This window comes from Pempheris klunzingeri, chromosome 6, assembly GCF_042242105.1.
Source record: "Pempheris klunzingeri isolate RE-2024b chromosome 6, fPemKlu1.hap1, whole genome shotgun sequence".
NCBI classification, from domain to species: Eukaryota; Metazoa; Chordata; class Actinopteri; order Acropomatiformes; family Pempheridae; genus Pempheris; species Pempheris klunzingeri.
Genome location: NC_092017.1, coordinates 18,149,682 through 18,172,410, shown reverse-complemented (window position 1 = coordinate 18,172,410; position 22,729 = coordinate 18,149,682). Strand labels below are relative to the sequence as shown.

The following is a 22,729-nucleotide window of genomic DNA, read 5'->3' as shown; positions in this document are numbered from 1 at the left end:
CCCATACAATGAAGCGAAGCTCAACTGAAATATAGATTCTGCAAAGAGTCATTTTATTCTGGATTTTTGTTGAAATGCTTTTAGACAAGTAAAATTATCCCATAAAAATGTTTTTGTCAATGTATTTTGTATAAATAATGTTTCAGCAAGAAAATGACAATCCATTAAAACACTACAAGTAAAACAGACCAGCCTGAATAGAGATACAAAAGCGGCAACATGCTCTTTCAAATAGCTTGACTGGGGTAAGAAGCACCTAGATGTAGGACGATTCGCTCACTAAGCTTTTGTAAGAACAAATGAAAATGAAGTGGTAATGTGAGTGAGTTAAAAGGCCACGAGGGGCTAGAAATAGATGAAGGAAATGATTTGTTCACTTTTGAACAACTGACTAACGCATTAACTTGCACCTTTACCTCAAACACGGTCTTCTTATACATAGCAGAGCGTATGTCATCTTAAAAACATGCTTTGTTCAAAATATATCAAAGGAAATTACAACTACATTTTTATATAAATATACTCAATGGAGTGGTGAAAATAATGGATCTAATGATAACAACACATCTTTCAACGATAACAACCTACTGCTCACAACAAAGTTATCTGAACAAGATGAAATCACTTAAAATGGCAGTTATCTCAAAATTGTGCAACAATACAGCTCTTAAATTCCACACTGAAAGAACAGTGTAAAGTTTCCTTTTCAGCCAAAATGTCAGATATTCCAAGGTCAGGGCGACTTCTCCCAAGCTGCCATCTCAGACTGAGAGGAGGGAGAGGAGAAGGAGGCCCATCAGAAGGAGCAGCAGGCTGGGGTGGATGGAACCAGCGTGGTCTGGCGAGGGCAGTTTGCAATCCTCGTAGGGTTCTAGACATGCTGCATACGCCAAGACGTGGGCAATGTAGCTCTGCTCCTGGACCCCGTGGAAAAGGTGTGACATGGGACCTTTGGCAAAGATGGCTACATCCTCTATGCTGTGGGTCTCTGAGTCGAGAGGCACAGTAGCCTGCTGACGGTAGTTATTATCCGCTGAAGAGGAATGGAACAAAGCATCATATTAGCTATATCTGGGTTTTCTGGCACACAGGCAAGAGGGGTTTTTAAAACAAGACACTCTCACTTCTTAATGATTATAGAATAATAGTGTTCTTTCATATAGTATTATGTACTATATACTGTGATATCTTCTCTTTTTATTTGTGGTTGGAAACAAACATTTACGACATCTGCTGTGATGTCGTCCTCCTCTTCCCCCACCCGAAACCTCAAAATGTTCTTGCAAATAACTATTAAACAGCTTTAGTCCAAAATATCTCATTCTCATTGCAGACAAACAATATTTGGTACATTTTCTATAGAGGATACAATTAATAAGGGTGTTAAATTATCGAGGAAATGTTTGGAGTTAATTGCTATTGTTAAAAAAAAAACAAAAACGAAGCCAACGCTTGTTTGGAGCTACAATAAATGCAATTCTAATTCTGAATGAGCTGGTGGAGGCTCATCATCTCGCAGTTTCTATGACATTCATGGGACACACTCTCTGATGCTCTCCACTAGATATCCTGTTACACCACAAGGTGGAGCTACTACATTACTTGGTCTTCTCTACAAAGCTTATGAATGTACACTTACATGAAATTGTCTCATTCACATCTGGGCGAACTCCTTTGACAATCTGGTAGCCTGGTCCATTTCCATACACAGCAGTGGTGAAGCGCTTGTTGTCGTCAGCTATTGAGCGAGACAACCCTGTATATCACAGGATGAATAAATTAATATCTACAGGTTTGTTCAAACCTGGAACATCAGATGATATTGACTTCTATCATAAAACTCCCTCAGATCAGTGCTTATCTAAGAGATTTTACCTAACACAGAGTTTCCTCTGACAGAATATCCTCCAAAGGCAAAGACGTGGGAGTGGTCAGCAGTGACCACAGACAGGGTGTCCAGCTCACTGGTGAGTTCAGCTGCTCGCCCGATTGCCCGGTCAAACTCAATAGTCTCATAGAGAGATTTCTTGGCCCTCCCTCCATGGTGACCATGGTCAATTCTCCCACTTAAAGTCCAAGAAAAAACATTTGATAAATGAACATCTGTAACATATTCTTCATCTTAGTAAGTGAGTTTATAACTATAACATAACCTGTAAAGTTTATTCAAATCTCAACTACAACCAAAGATATATCCGAATGACTATATACACTCTTTGAAAGGTGAAACCTCAAAATAATCACTGGTGCTGAAATTACCTGGTGTTAAATTAAATACTTAAGTTACATTTCTAACTTTCAGTGTTTTGATGTTAGAGGATTTGAATTTTTAAGAATTTATCTTCTGGTTTGAAAGGGACAGTTGTACTGGTAGTTGATTACGTGGTTGTTTGCTGTCTGGGAAACACACACCTACAGAAAACAATAACACTTATCTTCCACAAAGAGGAAAAATCCCTTTGGGTTCTTGCTGAGAATCTTAATTGCTTTTTCCATCATCTCCGTAAGGGAGGGGTCCATGGTTGAATCACGTTCCAACTCGTAGCGGCAGTCTTTGGGCTCAAAGAGACCTAAATGCACAGAGACGCAGCATGCATCAGTTTGAAGAACTAAACACATGCCCGTTTTTTAAGATGTTCCATTTGAATAGAGCTGGCGGTGTTTGTGCCATGTTGTGATTAAATGTGCACAATTCAAGTTTTCCTGCAAAATCCTTGCAAATCACATCTGTTATCTCTTCTGAATTGCAAATTGCAACAGTAAAAGAAAAGATTATCTAATGCTTTTTTAATTGAGACCCTGTTTGATTCACCCTATTTACCCAAGGACACTTCAGGCATCAAATATTTATTGGTTTTATTTATCTAGAATAATTAATTGATTATCAGAATCTCCACCGATTAATGGTCAATTGACAAATAACTTTAGCAGAGTTAAGACGCAACAGCTGAGTGATTTCATGCAGTCAGCATCCAAGTTAATGATAATTCACGCAGGAAATATGTGTTTTATACAAAGTCCACAGCCACAGTGACAAACTGTTGTTTTCTGACTTTGCTGACTTTGTATGTGAGTTCCTGTTGTCCTTCTACCACATGTACAGTGACTGAGGAGAACAGTTGTTCTTACCCATTAGGAAGTCTGTAGTCGCAGGATTGACAGCATCAAAATCAGCTTTGTTCCATACATATTTAGCATTCTGTAAGCAGTGGATAAAAACAAAAGCAAGTCAATTGGAAGTTTTTGGTACAGTGGAGGGAGGGATTGTACATTTATTTTCAGAATGTCATGAGTTGCAGCCAGGAGGAAAATGATATTCATTCACACTCAAACTCGTAAACTTGTAATATCCACCACTTACCTTTTTGTTCTTTGTCCACTCCAAAACAAGATTTCTTCCATCAAATCGTTCTCCTCTATGAGTTGGATACTCTGGATCTTGCGTAGTGTTGGGAAACATGTACCGACGACCTCCACCAAGAATAACCTGAATCGAGAGGTGTTCATTCGTTTTTTGTGAGTTAGTCATTAGATTCCATGTTGTCTGGTAATGTACTCCATTGACTGGGTGGTCTATTGTTATGCTACTAAGATACCATTGCATTAGGGCTTACATTTATCTCTGTGTTGTAAACCAGCTGGTGAGCAATGTCACGGCAGCCATTTTGGACGGCGTCAGAGGAGAGATCAGAGTCAGCGTACCAGCCTCTGTTGGCAGAGTGAGCGTAGGATGCACTAGGAGAGGCATGCTGCACTCTGGTTGTAGTGACAATTCCCACTGATTTTCCTAAAACACGGAGTAGCTTTTGGTCATAATGTTGTTTTTTTATGCTGTACAGTGACATGGATAAAGAAAAGTTATACACCGCCAAAACCAAGAGTGCAATTTCTTTTGAACCATATTGAAGAATAAGATTACTGAGTGATACTGGTTTGAGTCTGACTCATTTAAACAGCGCCACAGCAGATAGAAATCTAATGTTTAATGTCTAATCTGAAAGCGCTATAATGTAAAGGTGCGTGGACCTGAACCTACCTGCTTTCTTGGCACGGTGCAGAACTGATGTGACTTCGTTGCCACTGGTAGCACTACAGTTGTACCTTGGGGTGGAGGCAGTGACACCTATGGTGCCGTAGTTAGCCTTCACACCACACAAGTAAGCTGTGGCTGTGCCAGCGCTATCTGGCATCTGCTGGTCCACATTGTATGTCTGCAGAAGCCAAATATAATCACAAATAATGAAATAATAATGCAGTTTGGATTAACGTTTTCACTTTTGGAATCACATATTTGTGCCAACGATTGAACTCTAACCTGAATTCCCATAATCTAACCTGAAGCTATATTATTTTGCTGGACTAAACTTGATAAACAAATGAAATGGCCTGTCCATTTTGGGCTACCATGATATATAATGGAGATGGAATATAATGTTCACATTGCATTTTAGAATTCACTAGCATCTGAAATGTGATGAGATCGGTATAAGATGTGCTACATGCCAAGTCAGACCAAAGAAGGGGTCATATTATAAACATGGGAGCTTCATACCTATGACACTATGCGTGTCCTTCTTTACCATAATGATTGGTCAGTGTACATTGTCCAACACTGAATCGGTCCATGAGATCATTTTCAGAGGCACCATAGATGCATGTGTGGTGTGTTCATTCAGACAGTTTCAATACACATTCCTATGCAGCAGTCTGAATGGACTGACCTTAGACAGCGCCAGGTAAGGAAAGGTATCCATAACCAGACTGGTCTCCTCCCCAGATTTTCCTGCCAACTGGCCTTTGAGTATCCGTGCAGCAGTCACTGTTGGTACCCCCATACCTGGAAGCAGGTGGAAACACACCTGAGTGCTAGATAACATCATCCAGGCAGGCACAAGGCTGCCATTGTGCTCCATGAACCTTATAAGTCTCAGATGATATGAGTCTCAGATGATATGAGTTTAAAGGGTGGTGAAAGACATCAGAGTTATTTACAATCTCAAATAGGGAAAAATATGCAAAGCAAATACAGCAGTATTTCACTTTTTCACGCTCTTACAAACTTAAGCATTTTTATATGTCATGTAAAATCCAATGTATCTTGTTCAACACTCCACATGAGAGCTCATCCTATATTTGGGAATTCTTTGAAAATCCCCAAATTTATAGTCGAGTCAATTGTATCTCAGTATGAATCTGAAAACTGCTTGGGTATTAAATCAATGTCCGTTGAATAAGTCATTCCTCCTCTGCCTGTTATTGCTACTTTGTCATTAACAGGAAGAGCTTCCTTTTCAAAAACATGTCACGTGATTAAACGTTACTGATCAATCCCAAGCACTGATAAAATCTTACATGTTCTGCTATCAGCATGTATGTGGGCAGGGGTGGAGATAACTCATCCATAAATCCATAATTAGCCAAGTGGAGTTGCCAGATGCTGATCTTGGGTCATGGAGTAAGCAAAGTGAACAGCAGTGATTGTTTGGTCTGTGTGTGAGATCCCTGGTCATGGCTATATGGAATATTAGAAAATATCAGCCCATCTTGTTGCATTTTTTTCCCTTTTGTCTTTCATATAGTGGAAAAAGTTCAGATTGTATCATTTTTTGTAGCTATTCAGTTTTATTTTAACACAGCTATCAGTAAAACAGAGCGTTTAATCAGAATTAACTTTTACAATGGTGATCTGGTAACCAGTCGTCCTGTCAGTTTAAAGAATTTAGTATCAAGGGGAGCTGAAACTTGTTTACTGATCAGCTTTTAAAACTTAAGCTATGCTACATGGAATTATTTGAGTTCTTTGCGGTGGTTTACCTTCTATGGTGTTCAGATCAGTTAAGGACACATGGGGAAATAGCTACACATGCAGTGTAGACTGTGGTTTAGCCTTGGTTCACTTTGTTATGCTTGGCCTTCCAACCAGTAAAAACTGCTGGTGATCAAATGTCAACATCCATCTCCTTCTACCCATAAACCAATGCTTTTTAGGGTCACATGGTGCGTCTGGTTTGCATCGCATTCTCTCTCTTTCTCTCTCTCTCTGTGAACTATACCACAATGGTGATGAGACTCGCACTTTCAAGCTCCAGTGGCTTCTTCTCACCTGAACAAGCGAACTGAACTGAAAGGGCAGAAATGCTCCACAATTCAAAGAAACTGCTTAAACTGTGAGAAAGCTCCACAGCTTTTCTCAGACTCACCGTCCCCCAGGAAGAGGATGAGGTTCTTGGCTTGGTGGATATTAGGCTGAATATTCAGGGCAGCATGAAGAGCCTCCTTCCCTAGGTTGTTCCAATAGCTGGCATGGAACTCTTCCTCTGTAAGCAAGAAAAAGGCAATGCAACCACAACCAGCAGCAGCTTATTTGATGTACTTTTGTTACATTTTAAATCTACATATGCCATCCTGCTTTTATTATACATGTGTGATTTGCAACAAACACCAATCCTTGCATCACTGCCAATTACAATAAGAAATAAAATGAGCAAAGTCTTAAAGGCCAGGGAATTTTCCCATGATGAAAATCCAACTTGATGTAGATCAAGTATCTATAGCAACAGTAAAGTCGCATATTACATCAAAAGAATGAAAAATTATGAATTCTTCTTCTTCTTGTCACATTTTGCTTTTTTCTCTGTTAAATTGGAAAGTTTATATAAATGTGCACTGTATGCGTGGCATGTCTTGGTGTTGTCATTGAAAACCAGGTGTATAAGTCTAAGTGACATTGGGAAAGTAAGCTTTCTGAGTTTCTGGAGGTACCTAATGACTGTCCAACAGAAGTGATATGCAATAGATCCTTACCTGAAACAGGTGGAGCAGACAATGTCCACTGCACCGAAATGAAAATCAATAATCCAGTAAAAACGAGTTTGTGTCCGCTGGCCATGGCTGTGACTACACTGTGTTTTATAAAAAAGCTGAGCATTTGTGCAGACCCTGAGGTCCCTTTTTACTTGCAGCTAAGGTACAAAGGGCACATGGAAAAACCAGGTTGTATACAACACACACACACACACACACACACTTAGACACACACACCCAGACACACATCCACCAGTGGTGGAATGTAACTAAGTACATTTACTCAAATACTGTACTTAAGTACAGATTTCAGGTACTTATACTTCACTTCAGTATTTTCTTTTCATGCCACTTGATACTGAGGGAAATATCATAGTTTTTACTTCACTATTTAATCTATTGACAGAAAACTAATTGGTAACCATGTTGATAATTAATTAAGTAATTTTATGGGCAACAAACATTTTATGTTTGCAGCTTCAAAAATGTGAAGATTTGATTTAACTTTTAATTACCTAAATTCATTTCCAATAATTTTGAGTTTTGTAATATTGATTGAAAAGAGGCGCTCTAAGTCACTGTGATGGCTTTTCTTACTTTTCAGAATTTTTTACACGAAAAGTACTGTTTCAGGCTTATACTTTTACCTAAGTAACATTTTCAATATAGGACCTTTTACAGTGTTGTTAAGTACTTTTACTAGAGTTAAGATCACGTCCTCCACAGTCACAAAAAGTTAACAAGCTCTGCTTACAAAATCTCAGCATACTGGGAAATGATGTTTGTTATCGGACACAGCTGGAATACAGAACATTATCTGGTGAATGTTGACCAGGAGCAGCTTTAGGCAATAATAATACTTATAGCCATCATAAATCATAATATAATGATGATCGTGATTAAAGTATTTTAGGTGCATCTCGTATATTATTTTAAATTTTTACAAATCTCTACAGCTCGCGTTTAAGCAGGCTAGGATTCAGTCAGTGGCTGGCTGGTTGCAACAGTTTTCTAACAGCCATTTATTTGAATTTGCGGCAGAATTAATTGATAACATGTGGGTCTGTGTGTGTACAGGTGGGTCTCACTGTACATCTGTGTGATGTTTTTCAGCCATGTGGTTAAAAATCCTCAGCAGTCTTACACTGACTGGCCTTGTGGTTCAGACAGACCGACCATTGCAAGGTCAAGTTGTTTTTGTCAGTATCAGCGTCTGGACATCTTACAGCAAAAGATATTGTGTGAAATGAGAAAGAATCCTGAAAGGCAGAATTGAATGACTTTCTCCAAAAGGTCGATATCATTTTTGTTATAACGGGTTGTTACAGAAGAGTCAAAGGGTCAGTATTTGTGTAAGCTGTGTGATTGAAATATCACAGAAGTGAAAATGAGCTTGATGTTTTTCTAGATGACTGTGCTGTATTGTTCACTTTCTCTTCGCCTACTGTTTCTTACCTAATATGTTGATGCCATGATTACCTGATTGTTTTTTTTTTTACATGATCTATGTTCATGCAGAATTCTAGTCTATTAACAGGGTTTCCAAATTATTTGGAATTTGGAAAGTACAAATGTGTTAGTACATATCGCATGTTTACTTGCATGACATAAGCTACCACTGATCCCATAACAACGGGATGATTCCCTGGTGTCAAGTGTGTGTTCTGGTCTGGAGGCTAAACGCTTTGCTTTTTTCATGCTTATATTTGACTTAACTGTACCAAGCATTCTTCAGCTAAAGGGATAAAAGGGATACTTTCTCAATTTTCAATTTGTGTCATTACCAACCAGTGCGCATGTGCGGAAGTATATATGCTGCCTGTTATGATCGCTCCTGCTCGTTTTCTTATTTTTTCTTACTTTTAACTATCTTTTTAATTATTTGTTTTACTTTATTTGCTGGTATGTTTTTAAGACGTTCCCTCTCCAATACATGCTGGTGGAGAGAGCTCTTGTCATCTTTTTGCTGTGAAAGTACTACTTTAACTCTGCCGGGTGCAGCAAACATATGGCCGTTGGTAGCCGTTGGTAGCCGTTTTGGCTACACGAGTGATCAGCTGATCGCTCTGAAACCTGCTGGCATCTTGACCACGAGATCTTCACAAATTCCAGAAGAATTGTGGAAGAAAACACACCGAGGTTGCAGAGCAAAAGAAGAACCAGCGGAGGAGAGAAACCAGAAGGAGACAACGGAGGCGTATGGAGGAAAAGAAATATAAACCCTGTCTCCCCATCGTTACTATGGGCAACGTGAGATCGCTGGTAAACAAGATGGAGGAGCTAACAGCGTTAGCCAGGAGTCAGATGGAGTACCGGGAGTGTAGTTTGGTGTGCTTTTTGGAGACATGGCTGCATCAGGACATTCCCAACGACAATGTTTCCATTGGTGGCTTCCAAACTGTTCAGGCAGACAGGGACTGCACCAGGAGCGGTAAGCAGAAAGGAGGGGGGCTGTTCTGGTGAACAACAGGTGGTGCAGTCCTGCTCATATTACTATCAAGGAGCGCATCTGCATCCCGGACATTGAACTGTTTGCTGTTGGTCTTCGTCCACGTTGCCTGCCACGGGAGTTTTCACATGTTGTCATGGTGACTGTTTACATTCCTCCTTCTGCCAAAACCAACTTCGGCGTGTGACGTCATCCACTCTGCCATAGCCCGGGTTCAGACTCTACACCTGAGTGCACTCACTGCTATCTTGGGTGTCTTCAACCATGTCACCATGACAAAGGCACTGCCCAACTTCACGCAGTACATGAACTGTTTCACCAGAGAGGAGAGGACCCTGGACTCTGGACTCACCTGATTATTATTATTGTTATTATTATTATAATTATATAATACAGCTCCTCACTCTGATTGTACATGTTGTTGTATGTTATTATTATTATTATTATTATTATTATTATTATTATTATTATTATGTAATACAGCTCCTCACTCTGAATGTACATGTTGTTATATATTACTATTAGTAGTAGTGGTATTATTTGTATCATTATTATTATTATCATTATTATTACTTTTGTGTTTGAAGTTTATTCTTATTCTTTTGGAGCTGTGTGTAACAAAAAGCAATTTCCCCCTGGGGATTATTAAAGGAATTCTGATTCTGATTACAATGTGGGTAGTAAATGTAACTGAACAATGTTAAACTTTCCTTTGTGTCAAGTGCAGCCAGAGCTGCTCCCCGCTCCATTTTGTTGTCTGCTACTTGACCCGAAACACAGCATTTGGCAGACATTTACCAACTGTACAGTTGCTTGAATGAACAAAAGTATTGTAAGGGTAATAGTTTCATTGTTAAGTCAGTTATTTAATCAAACAACAGTCCTAGAGCAGGTAAATGTCTGCCAGATGATAAAGTACATATACGAATTACGCTGTAATGATAGAAAGCAAAAATCAGCAAGCCCTTTCTAAACATGCCCCGAATATCAGTTTCCCTCTAGGAAATCTTTGTGAAACTCAGCGGCCCATGAAATAAGGCGCTACCAAGAGGAATTGTTTTCAAATGAATTGGAGAATGGATCAATTTTCATTCTTATTTAAGTATCATTTGTAAAAACACAGTATAAAAATACATTGACAATATTTGCTTACAAAATACATTCATGTACAATCCAAATAGATTACATATCAAGTGACAGACAATCCGACAGAAAACTATCTGAAAATCATGAGGTCAAGATACAAACTTGATAAAAAAAAAAAAAAAAGACTTACAAGCTACATATTTTTCACTCCTGAAAGAGTTACAGCATATTAATGATTTCTTTTTAAGGTCTGTTTGTGTCGCAGCTTGGCTCAGTACGATGGGACACAGTTCAGGTTTCTGTTACCATCGAATATTCACTTATTCCATACGGATGGTGACGATCATGTAGACCGACAGCTGTGTGTCCACAAGCTGAACAGTGAGCCTTTGACCTTGCTTGCCTACTTCAAGTTATTCTGGCTAAAGCCTCAGGTGAATGTGTAACTAAATTACAGCTCTTTGCAAATATTTAATAGCTCTGAGTGAGATCTGTGCTAGGAGAGTTTGTATTCTACTTAAGAAAATAAGAACAGGATAAAAATCTTACTAATGAAATAACTAGTTAGTGCAAGTTAGTAGTCATGTAACAAGTACAAGTTTAGAATAGTCCTCATGAAGTAAATGCTGATAACAATGTCATGGAGTGTCTCTTAAAAAAATGTTTGTGTGAATTAAGATCCATGTTTGCATATTTGCACGTCTAGCCTGCAATACCTGCCTGGATGTCGGTTTGTATTTGAATAAGGACTACTACATGCATATTTGAGCCTGAAATATTCATGCGTTGCAGCTTTCAAGCTCCCGTAAATGTACGCTGTGTGGTGGATGTCAGTATAGTTTTGTTAACACATTCAGTACTCATCAGTACTGTAAGTGTTTATCCCTGCATTCTGACTGGTCAGTCTGTGTGCATACAGTGAATATGTGTGCATGTTTAGTGCATTAAGTGTCCGTATTGCTGCATGCATAGAATGTGTTTGTGGAAGCGTGTGTGTGTTGATGTTTGCTGCATGTTTAGGGGTCATCTGAGTAGCCAGAGGAGGCTAAGCAGGCCAATCTGGAGGCACGAGGGTGTGTTCAGACAGCCGCTCGAGGCGTGGGTGTGTGGGTTAGGAGGGCAGTTCGTGTAGGGCTCTAAGCAGGCAGCGTAAGCCATGACATGTGCCACGTAGTTCTGCTCTTTCACACCATGGAACAGGTGAGCCATTGGGCCTTTGGCGTAGATGGCCACATCCTCCCCTCCATGCGTCTCAGCATCCAATGGGACGGCGGCCTGCTGCATGTACTCCTCATCGTCTGGAGAGAAATAAGCAGAATGTAACCAAACTGTGATTGCTTTCTCCTTGGATTGTCAATTATTGACACAAAACTTATGACTGTCTTCATAAGTTTTAACAATGATGAGGCATAATGATGGAGAGGAAGAGGAGGATAGAGAATAGAGAGGAGCCCAGTGCATCATGGGAGTCTCCCGGCAGTCTAAGCCTATTGCAGCGTAACTAGGGGCTGGTCCAAGGCCTGATCCAGCCCTAAACTATAAGCTTTATCAAAAAGGAAGGTTTTTAGCCTACTCTTAAATGTAGAGAGGGTGTCTGCCCCCCCGAACCTAAACTGGAAGGAGATTCCACAGGAGAGGAGCCTGATAGTTGAAAGCTCTGCCTCCTGCACTACTTTTGAAGATTTTGGGAACCACCAGTAGGCCTGCTTCTGGGAGCACAGTGCTCTAGTCGGGTAGTACGGGACTATGAGTTCTTTAAGATATGACTGTTCATTATCACAGTATCGCTGCTCACAGCCCATACAAATATATAAATATATATACATATATATAAATCTTTACTAAAATTGCAAAATCTTTGCCATTGTTCCATCAAATAACTTTTGCCATTTCTATTTCAACAGATTGCACTGGGTTCCCCTTGTTTATCAGCTCAAATGCCACCCACACCGGAGAGCATCCTCGGATAGCTTCAAGATTACATTTGCCTCAAAGATGTTTTTGAGGTTGTTTTGCCCACAAAATAGCGTTTTGCATGTCTTCTGTAATTTACCTAATTAAACTTAATTACAACATTTTCAAAGCCTGAAGGTAATTAAGCCCTTTCATAAAATTACAGCATTTACTGCCTGACCTTTCCAATGTGAGGTGTACTGGCAGGTTGCATAACTTTTTCCTCCCCAAAACTTTCAATACTGGAAGGATGGCAAAGTGTTCTTGGAGTTATGATGTAAAATGACTGCAGTTTTTGGTGCGCTCTAGATAAACGGTCCTTATCCTTTATTCTCTTTGGCTAATCATACTTTTCAATAAATGTTACACAAGTGTTTTGGCCTCGTAGTTTTCATTAAAATACAGATGCTGATTTTGCAGCGCTTTGCATTTTGTCCAGATGGATACATAACGTTTTAGAAATGAATCCCTCACTTGTGATTGCATGTTTACTTAAAGTGCCAGATGGGTTGAGTGTGCACTTTAGAGACACAACTACTGGTTCTAAAAACATAAATTGATGCCAGGCCATTCAGAAAGACAAAATTGGGGGTTTTAAAAGGTAATTCATCCCTGGATAGAGGTGTTTCCATCTTCAAGTATACACACTGCAATGACTAAACCGAATGGTGCAGAACAAGAGGAGGAGGAACCGGATCATTGCTGACCAGTGTTCCACAAAGACATACAAATAGCTTTTTTAAGTGCAGATACAGAGTGAGGCCTGTGAAGAGAACAGAAGACAGCGTAATGAATGCCATAAACACCATATTTCATTTTTGATTTCCAGAGAAAAACACAGGCATGAGTCAGCCGCAACCACATCAGTTCACGCTGTCTGTACACACAGCAGCACAGACGAGTGTTACATCTGAAAGACATTAGATCGTACTTACAGTAATCCACCATTGTGATGTTCCCTCTGGTTCCATTTATATGGACATACCCGGGGCCGTTGGCATATAGGATGCTGGTGAAAGGCATTTTGTCATCAGCTTTCTTTGGTGCCAGACCTGAATGACAAAACATAGTGTAGAAGGTCAGTAATAATACATTGGTCACAGTGACTTTTCACAGAGGCAAAACAAGCACACACTATATAGTCATTCTTGGTTAGGTTTATCTACATTTTTATACAAATACACTTTGTTATCATTATTTACTGTTTCTCCTGCTGTGCTTTCATGTAAATTTCATGGTTCCGACTGAGTATGATTGTCATGCCATCTTTAATCTAAACTGATCAAGTTTTTGCTTTACTTTGAACCATACCAAAGATTGGATTCCCTCGGGGGGTGTTACCACCAAAGGTGAAAACGTGCGAGTGGTCAGCGGTGACCACAGTGAGAGTATCGGATTCTCTGGTTAGCTGTGTAGCACGCTGAATGGCTCGGTCAAACATCACAGCTTCTGTCAGTGCCAGTTTGGCAATGCCGTCATGGTGGCCGTGATCAATTCTCCCTCGTAACACAACAGTACAAAACAAGTAATTAGAACCTTGCTCACTACCTCTGACTAGTAGGTGTTGGGTGCAATAGGCTAAACAGCCATGCATTCTTTAAATCTAGGTTAGAATTTTTGTACCGATCAGTCCTTTAAACCACCAAAATATGTAAAAATAGGGCCAAGATTTAAAAAATATACTCTGGTGTGACCAAGAGCCATAAAAGTCACTCAAGTTATAAATGACCATAACTCTTCATGATGGTTATAAAAACATGCTGGATGAAAATTTTAATTTGAGGATTGTTGATGTAGTACTTATCTTCTACAAACAAGAAATATCCTTTGGGGTTCTTGCTGAGAATTCTTATGGCTTTTTCTGTCATCTCCACAATGGATGGGTCACGCGTGCTGTTCCGGAAAACCTCAAATCTCATGTCCTTTGGCTCAAACAGACCTAGAACAACCAAAGAGAATGAAATGGTAACGCATAAAGTCAAATCTTAAATGGCAGAGCCAAAGAACACAGTGAGAGAAAACACATGACAGGAGGCCAAGTGAGAGATGCAAGAGGAAAATACTTGAGCTGAACATCCAAGCTGCTTCCAAGATCACAAATGACATTTATTTACTATTAATAGTTTGAAAGGTTGATAACAGTGGTTCCGCTTAGATATTCAACATGTTCAGACAAGCCATCCATCCAAAGTCCATACCCCTTTATCCTTAAGGGTCGCTGATATTGGGCGAGAGGCGGGGTAGACCCTGGTCTCTAGTCAATCACAGTCAATCACAGGGCCAACACACAGAGATAGACAACCATTCACACTCACACCTACGTGGTAGCCAATCAATATAGAGTAGCCAATCAACCTACCCTGCATGTCTCTGGACTGTGGGAGCCGGAGTACTCGGAAGAAACCCACGCAAGCTTCACACAGAAAGGTTCAAACCACAAATCAGCCAGTCAGCGGTTTTGAACCTGGAACTTTCTTTCTGTGAGGCGACAGTGCTAACCACCACCATGCTGCCCATAAGCTACCTAACTGATCAAAATGATCATTTAAATATAATGTATTCATATATATTTTTTCTCTCTCTTCTTTCCCCTCTTTTAAATGTAGTCAGACAGTAAACATCTAATATAACTAATAACTAATGCATGAAGGTAATACAACTGAGCAAGGCAATAACAGTTCTATTGCACCTGTATTACTGACATACACACATCGCATTGAGGAAAACGCCCTTTGGTTTTTATCGCTGTAGATAGCTGTGATTCCACTGAATTTACAGTGCACCGTCATGACTACTTCACATGGCTGTAAAGATGAAAGCTGACTTCAGTGGAACCCTTCTGAGCCACTGAGAAGGTTTAATAAATTAGATAAGAAGTTCATAAAATGGAGTTCATAAAATGAGTGTGTGGCACACGTGTTGTTATGTATTACATTTTGTTGGTTTTTTTTCTATCTGGCTATCAGTCAGTCAGTGTACCATGTACAAGTGGCTGCTTATTTGGTCAACCTGATATCTGTCTGTGTTAACACATCTATACCCACCCATGAGCCGGTCAGTAGTTTTAACATTTATCTCGTCAAACTCCTTCCTGTGCCAAACATAGCGAGACTTCTTGTTCTGAAAAACAAATCATTGGACATTTTAATCTGCGACTACTAGCGTAGAATATATGAAAATATCTAACCGCAGAGTTGATTAATCCTACTGGTTTAGCCTTCATCCACACGTCAATGAGGTTCCTCTTGTCTTTGCGGTCCCCTTTGCGGGAGCTAGAAGTAGGGTACTCTGGGTCTGGGGTGCCTTTTGGTGTCATGTACATCCTCCCTCCTCCAAGAATCACCTTAAAGGGACACCAGACAGAATGCAGTCTTTATATTTAGAGTAATATGTTGGTCATTGCACTGAAGGATTATACAGCCCTAATAATAGAGGTGTCTCTGATTTTCTAATCTAGCAGGTAGTTAACTTTATTCACCTCACATCTCATAAATGAGTTATTCTTATTATATGGCTTGAAGAGTTCAGCTTGCTCCTTTGTTTGTGGCCAATTGTGACGAGTTATGATTTTAAAGAAGAAAATGCAAATCATATGTGTATATTAGGTGCCTGTATCTTTGGTGTGACCTAAGTAAGGTTAGAAAGGATGTCTCGAAAATCAGGTTGGTAGCTTCCTCTATTTAAAAAATGCTATTCATCAATGAGTTATATTCTAATATTCTAAGTAAACCACCTCATTTGATTTATTTATGTCTGAACAGTATTCTATGAAATACATTATACATTAGACTATTTCCACTAACTGCTCCTTATTCATCTGAGAATGAATACAATCAAGGACATACTACTCCGGTGTGTAAACACTACACTTAGTTTTACTTGCACAATGAGCAATAAAAGATCAGTACAGTAAGTTTCCGTATTTGTCAACTGAACTTGATCCAATTAATCAAATAATATTGTTTTTTATATCAAAACATGTGCCAAAGAAAATTGTTTTTACATACGTCAATGTCAACATTGGTGACAAGTTGGGTTGCAATGTCGACACATCCCTGTCTACGGGCGCTGACAGGAAGATCTGCATCACTGTACCAACTTCGGCTGACAGAGTGGGCGTAAGCAGCAGCCGGGGAGGCGTGCTGGACACGGGTGGTGGTCACTATGCCAACTGATTTACCTGGACAAGGCAGAGTAAGACTGTTAAGGCAATCACGCACAATGTTTTATGTGACACTGGTACAAGTGACTAAACTATACAAGTAACAGTGTGACTTAAATTATGCACACAGAGCTGCTCTGGAGGAACAAATAAGGACACTAACTCAGTCATTAATGGTCTCAGAGTTCATCCTCGTTCAGTAATGATGCCCAGTGGACGAGGTAAGGGATACGAAAGGTTCTAGTTTGTGAGAGTTATAGCTTCTTGCTTCTTTGTAAAGGTTGTTACCACAGCAAAGAATGAGTTAGAAATGGAAATCACTGCGCTTTACATATATTTTGTATTTCAACCGTCTCTCCCGTTATCAGTGTTTGGTGGTGTAGATGCCACATGACGAAGACGTGCCACATGTGTGACGTAACACGTTATGACATTATGACTGGCTTTTCATGGCAAATTGTATGGATGTCATGTGTTAGCCCTGCAGACTACGATTTATATGGGCAAGTTTTTATTGAAGAGAAAGAAATTTACATCTAATAAAATGTAACTTAAATTACATCAGCTTTGTATAATGAGTTTTGTTTGTTTGGAGTTAGGGGATGTCCAGATATGGTGGATTTAACAGTTTGATGGTGAGAATAGGATTCATTTTAACAGTGTGTTACATGATGTTACATGATCATTTATTAGATTCTTCACTGAAATGAAGAATGTCTGTAACGAAGCACTGATATTTAATTAGATGAAGAAGTATCGGTCCAAGACTGCAACAATACACTTATTCACAGCACAAATTAAATACAGAATTCAAATTGCTTCAGTACACTTTCTGATTTACAGCCAATCATAATGTCATAATGTGTAGCGTCACCAGTAAATCCAGGACCCAAGCGCCAATAATTTAACTAAACTGCCAATTAACTTTCCCTTAGAAACATTTAACTATAACAATAAAATACTGCCTCCAAGAAATCTTATATAATTAAACCTTTATGGCTCCATGAAAAAAAATATTAAAACAAACCCTCCAGTACTTTTTAACACAATACAACATCTACAGTCATATTTATTTAACTCCCTTATTCTACAAGACACTCTAGTAATGTGATTGAACCACTCAAGGACTGTACTACTGCATCTATGGTACTCTACCATGTAGTGCACTGAGATAATGATGGAGGCGCACAAAGACTTAAGATGGGAAAAATAACACATAGCAAAAATAACTGACATTGAGCATAATATTTGTTATTATCGACACTATGATCTCTCACACATGAATTATTGCACACAAGTGATGTTGTGAACATTGACCTATAACACTCAAGTAGCAGAGAACATGTTTATCAGATGATTGTTTTACTGCTCATTTTCTATTTTATGGCAGATATGAAATATATCTAGATATATAATGTAATTTAAACAGGCTGACCTTTCCATTACGTTATCTTTACCTTGTGCTTTAGCACGTCGTAGTACTGAATAGACCTCATTGCCGAAGGTGGTGTTACACTCATAGGCCACTGCGTTAGCGCTTAGCCCCACTGTCTTAGCGTTGGCCTTCACCCCACAGTGGTAGGCTGTTGCCGTGCTAGCGCTGTCTGCTACCTGCTTATCCACACTGTAGGTCTGTGGAGTAGAAACACAAACACCATTAAAGTCATGAAAGGAAATAAAGACATAATAAAGTTGTATTACTCACTCACACGTAAGTCAACAACTGAGGGACTATACCTGGCCACAAAACTGGATCCAACTTATCTGTCATGCACAATGTCAGCAATTTAATTTTGATTGTAGATTTTAGGAAACTCTTCTCACACAGAGGTTTGAGTACTTCACTCAGAGCTGTTTGGTATGAGGCAAGATGCAACATGCTATGAGAACAAAGCATGTGAAAAATGGACACACACATGCTAAGCCACCCTTCTTTATGCTGGTGTATTCATATGTAGCGCCTCTCTCTCTCTCTCTCTCTCTCTCTCTCTCTGTTTTTCCTCCCCGTCACTCCATGTGTCACACTCTACTAACTTTCCAAGCAGACACATACATAAACATGTACATGTGTGAATGACATACCTCACAACCAACAACAGAGCTTATCCTTGGAGTCAATCCACAGATATCAGTGTTTATACTGTGTGTGTGTGTGTGTGTGTGTGTGTGTGTGTGTGTGTGTTGATGAATATTTATATTTACATCTTAAAGGCATTTATTGTGGAAAGAAAGTACATAGCACAGACAAGCATAGACACGGGTACTAATCGGAAAATATTCTCTTTTCTGAGAAATCAGAAATAATTCAGGAAGTTATATGATGAAACCCTGCTGGCTCTTTCAAATTAGAAACTGTATTGCAGTCCACATTTTGATAATTCATTGATGAATAATGACAGGTCAACACTGTGTTGTTACCTTTGACAGAGCCACATATGGGAAGGTGTCCATGGCCAGCATTGTCTCCTCCCCGGACCTGCCCTCCATCTGACCTCGCAGAATTCGAGCTGCCGACACGGTGGACACACCCATCCCTGGGGGACAATGATTGACAGGTGAAGTTCACTGACATCAGTCTACTGACATAATGAATGACATATCAAAGACAAAATGATTTAGAAATCTGTATTCTGAATGAAGTTTTGCCGTTCTGACCTCACAGAGCTAACAGTACCGTTCTCTATCCAGTTTGTGACCAATTCAAAAATCCAGACCAGAAATAATAATATGTGTTTATTTAAAAAGCTCAGACTATAACTGTCAGATTGAGGAAAAAAATTGATTTGGTAATCCTCTAAGCAAACAAAGTCGAAGCATGGCGAGGCCATTAACGTCATCTGAATCCACAAATGGGCATTGAAAGCAGTGGTTTTCTAGGAGAACCACATTTTCAAACAAAATCATCACACAAACCAACACTGACTCTTCCAGGCAAGTATTTAAACCACTATTGGTAGAACATGTACCATGTAAACATACATAAAGATACTGAAGAATTACTATTTGGCATATAGTACATAAAACATATGCATTACATGCCTTTTGATCACTTTTTCCAAAGAAAAATTAAGGGATCTGTTTCATCTCTTCCTGTGGTCCACTATTTCAGCGCTGACTGCAAAAACCGTACTTAACAGGGCCCATGTCACTGTTATGGACTCAACTCTTCTTTTAACATCACAGTCATAAAAGTGAGAACAAGCTCTGGGCAGGGTATTACTGGAGAGATGCACAAAGAAAACTCGACCACCCAGAAATGTGACTAAGTAAGTCTGATTTAAAGCAGATATTCAAGTACTTAACAGTAAAAACACTCTTAAATCTCCGAGCCTTTAAACAGCTCCCCTTACAAAAATGACTCTCATGCCTCACCAGTTGCAAATATCCACACAAGTGACAATTAATCTGAAAAATGTTCCAATAAAATCCGATCCAGATGGAGACTTTCCTGAATTGGCAAAGGTTGTCCCTTTTGATAGACAACAGAGTCACTAAATGCTACATTACACTTCTAAAGGAAGACACGTGTGTGAGAGGTGGATCTTGAGGGTGACAGCTCGCCCCTGCGCTAATTTGAATTGCCACTTCAAAGGTGCACTGTGAAGTTTTGGATAACTAGTAACATTATGAAGCAAAATGATTTTAAGAGCAGGTCCCCATTGAGTCGTGCACATGCATGGGAACATATAGGCACGTGCACTAGCATGCGGATGGCACGACTCACATCCTGCAGTTAGTTTTCACGCTCAGCAAGTCGGAAGTTCACGGTGCCAAAAAGCGTAGTGAAGTGCCAACAAAGGCATTGAAGAAGCAGATTGCTATCCAGAAAACATGGATGTAAATATTGCGTAATATAAAATGTGAAAAAAATTGCTTTGCAAATGTTTTGTGAGGAAGAAAACTCAAGGTGCTATCAAATACACTTGTCTTTACACTTGTTTCATACAACCCCTGTACTGGGGACTGTAAAGTAATCTGACCATTTTCTGTGGGCCAGTCACCTTCTTTTTTTACAAGCTTTGTCAATTGATCCATTTTAAAATATTTTTCAGAGCAGCTTTAAGCAACAACTAGTTAAAGTTAAAGAAAAGGTCAAAGTTAGAAAAAAATCCATCATCATGGCTGTTGTTGTGAAATATGAACTCCTCCTGTCTAACAGATTAATGTAAAACTGCTTTTGCCCTCCTACTTCAGTCATTAATCACACCACAGGACTCCGAGAGTTTGCTTGTCATGTCCATGTAAATGTAATTCATTTTAAGCATTTGAACAAATCACTAAAGCTGTCCAGAGTGTTATTATGACCACTGGATAATCAGCCTGTACAAATCTAGACATATGCCTGCACAAACACTCGCACATTCATTCATTCTGAGCACAGAAAAATGCACTGCAACTGCACACACTTGACCATTTTCTTCCACTGCACATTGAGCTCTGTTTATCACTCGCTTTTTCTGTTCAAACTTCAAGCATAACCAAGTCAGTATCGAATGTATGTTACAGATTCGATAATGATGGCACGACCTACCATCACCTAGGAACAGGATGACGTTCTTGGCCTGGTGGTCCAGAGGGCGAAGTTTCAGCGCAGCATCCAGTGTCGCCCTGGCCTGAGCATCCCAATAGGCTGGCTCCCTCTCAATTTCGTACAGCGCTGCTCCGTGGAAACACACACATAAATAGAGATGAGATGGGTTGTTTGGGGAGTTTAGGTGGATATGAGTGAATCTCATTGATCTACGGAGGCAGAGAATCAGATACAGGGTGTGTTTGAAGCTGACTGCTTAGTATGTGTGGACGTGTGGTGTATGCATGTGTGCAATGGTAAAGCTCCAGTATATATAGATGCTTCAAGCGAATTCTAGTATGTCTGTGGGTGCCTTCACACTCTTGTGTCTCTTGTTCGTGCCTCTCTATGCCTTTTTCTGACACCTTGAATGATATTTGGCCTTGGGTTAGACAAGAGAAGAAGTACATCTGTAGAGGTGTAAAAATGACAAAAACAGCCAAGAGGACACAGTGGCTTGTTTCAGTTCATACCCACTGAACTGACACAAGCCTTTTCACACTGAGGGAAGTCATAAAAGAACTTTCCTCCGGCCACACACCAAAACAACGGAAAGACAAACAGTCCATCCCAAATTTTACATAAACACGTAGACATAGGCAAAAATATACTCACGCACGCTTTTGTGCATCTACACTAACACACACACTCTCCGTAACACCTACACACCTGAGTTTGTGCTCATGTTCTCGAGCACAGTCTGTCCTTATACACTCACCATTTCCCAGGTTGAGGTTACCTGCATGAGTCTCCCTGTGCGTCCATTTGTCTGCCCACAAAGTGCTACTAATATCCCAACCGCGGGCAGCAATAATAACTCTGTCGTCTCCTCACCTTGGCTTTCCGTAGCGGCCCGGCCCACAGCCAACAGTATGGGGCCCAGAAGCAGAAGCAGGAGATTTGGGGCCCTGCAATGTAGCGTCTGCATCTCTAATCCAAGCAACCTGGAGGCTGGAGAGGTTGACACAGCCGGCTTTCAGAGCAGCACACCGACACCAAAAGACAGAGGCAAGAGGCAGAGAGTGTGTGAGGCTGCTGAGACCTCCAGCCCTGCCTTTTTAAAGCCCCACTGGGTGTGTAGTAAGGAAGGGCCCACGCCAGCTCATAGGCTTACAGCCACAAAAGAGGGAAGAGAAAATGTGAGAGGAGGAAGAGCCAGGGGAGAGAGAGAGAGAAAAAGAGACAGAGAAGCTGGGACCACACAAGAGCACTGTAGCATCACAGCCCCTCTACTCACTTTGATTCCTGAAAATGCACCCCCATTTTATTGTTTTAAAAGGTTGCTTTAATTTAGTTCCCCTTCTTTTCCCTGGCTCCTCCACTCTAAAGTGTGTATGATAGAAATGTGAATGGTCCTTTGATGTGGTGAATGTATAATGGGTCTTTTTATGCAGCAGTCCCTTTAACAGAGAGAGAGAAAAAAAAAAAAAGGCTACCCAATTTGTGTTGGCATCCATCACGATACAAATCATAACTGTGTCTCTTTCCATTTCTATTCCCCCATCCCCTAGAAAAACAGTCCAGGGGAGGAAATGGAACGAAGTCCAACCTATTCTTTAGAATATCATGATTGAGATTTGATGTGCTCTGCTTTTCATGTCAGGAAAAATGGTCATATTTCCATTTCGCCCCACTGATTTTTTGCATTTAAAAGACCCCAATATTTTTCCTCTCTCACCAAGTCAACTTGGCTGGTTTTTCCGTG

At 40.0% G+C, this 22,729-nt stretch overlaps 2 protein-coding genes across 2 annotated transcripts; both read right to left on the bottom strand.

The window, feature by feature from the left end:
* Positions 1-32: 32 nt before the first annotated feature.
* LOC139202800 (alkaline phosphatase-like) lies at positions 33-6,954 on the bottom strand. The gene is made up of 11 exons (XM_070832380.1): positions 6,805-6,954; positions 6,201-6,317; positions 4,722-4,837; positions 4,037-4,211; positions 3,615-3,787; positions 3,362-3,487; positions 3,130-3,199; positions 2,436-2,570; positions 1,876-2,067; positions 1,640-1,756; positions 33-1,033 (listed from the first exon to the last, which is right to left on the bottom strand). The coding sequence occupies exons 1-11, from the start codon at positions 6,926-6,928 to the stop codon at positions 762-764; spliced, it is 1,617 nt and encodes a 538-aa protein (XP_070688481.1). The 5' UTR covers positions 6,929-6,954; the 3' UTR covers positions 33-761.
* Positions 6,955-11,362: 4,408 nt separating this feature from the next.
* alpi.1 (alkaline phosphatase, intestinal, tandem duplicate 1) lies at positions 11,363-21,952 on the bottom strand. The gene is made up of 11 exons (XM_070832022.1): positions 21,859-21,952; positions 20,986-21,111; positions 18,873-18,988; positions 17,912-18,086; positions 16,300-16,472; positions 15,501-15,635; positions 15,337-15,412; positions 14,097-14,231; positions 13,604-13,795; positions 13,228-13,344; positions 11,363-11,637 (listed from the first exon to the last, which is right to left on the bottom strand). The coding sequence occupies exons 1-11, from the start codon at positions 21,950-21,952 to the stop codon at positions 11,363-11,365; spliced, it is 1,614 nt and encodes a 537-aa protein (XP_070688123.1).
* Between the last annotated feature and the right edge of the window lie 777 nt (positions 21,953-22,729).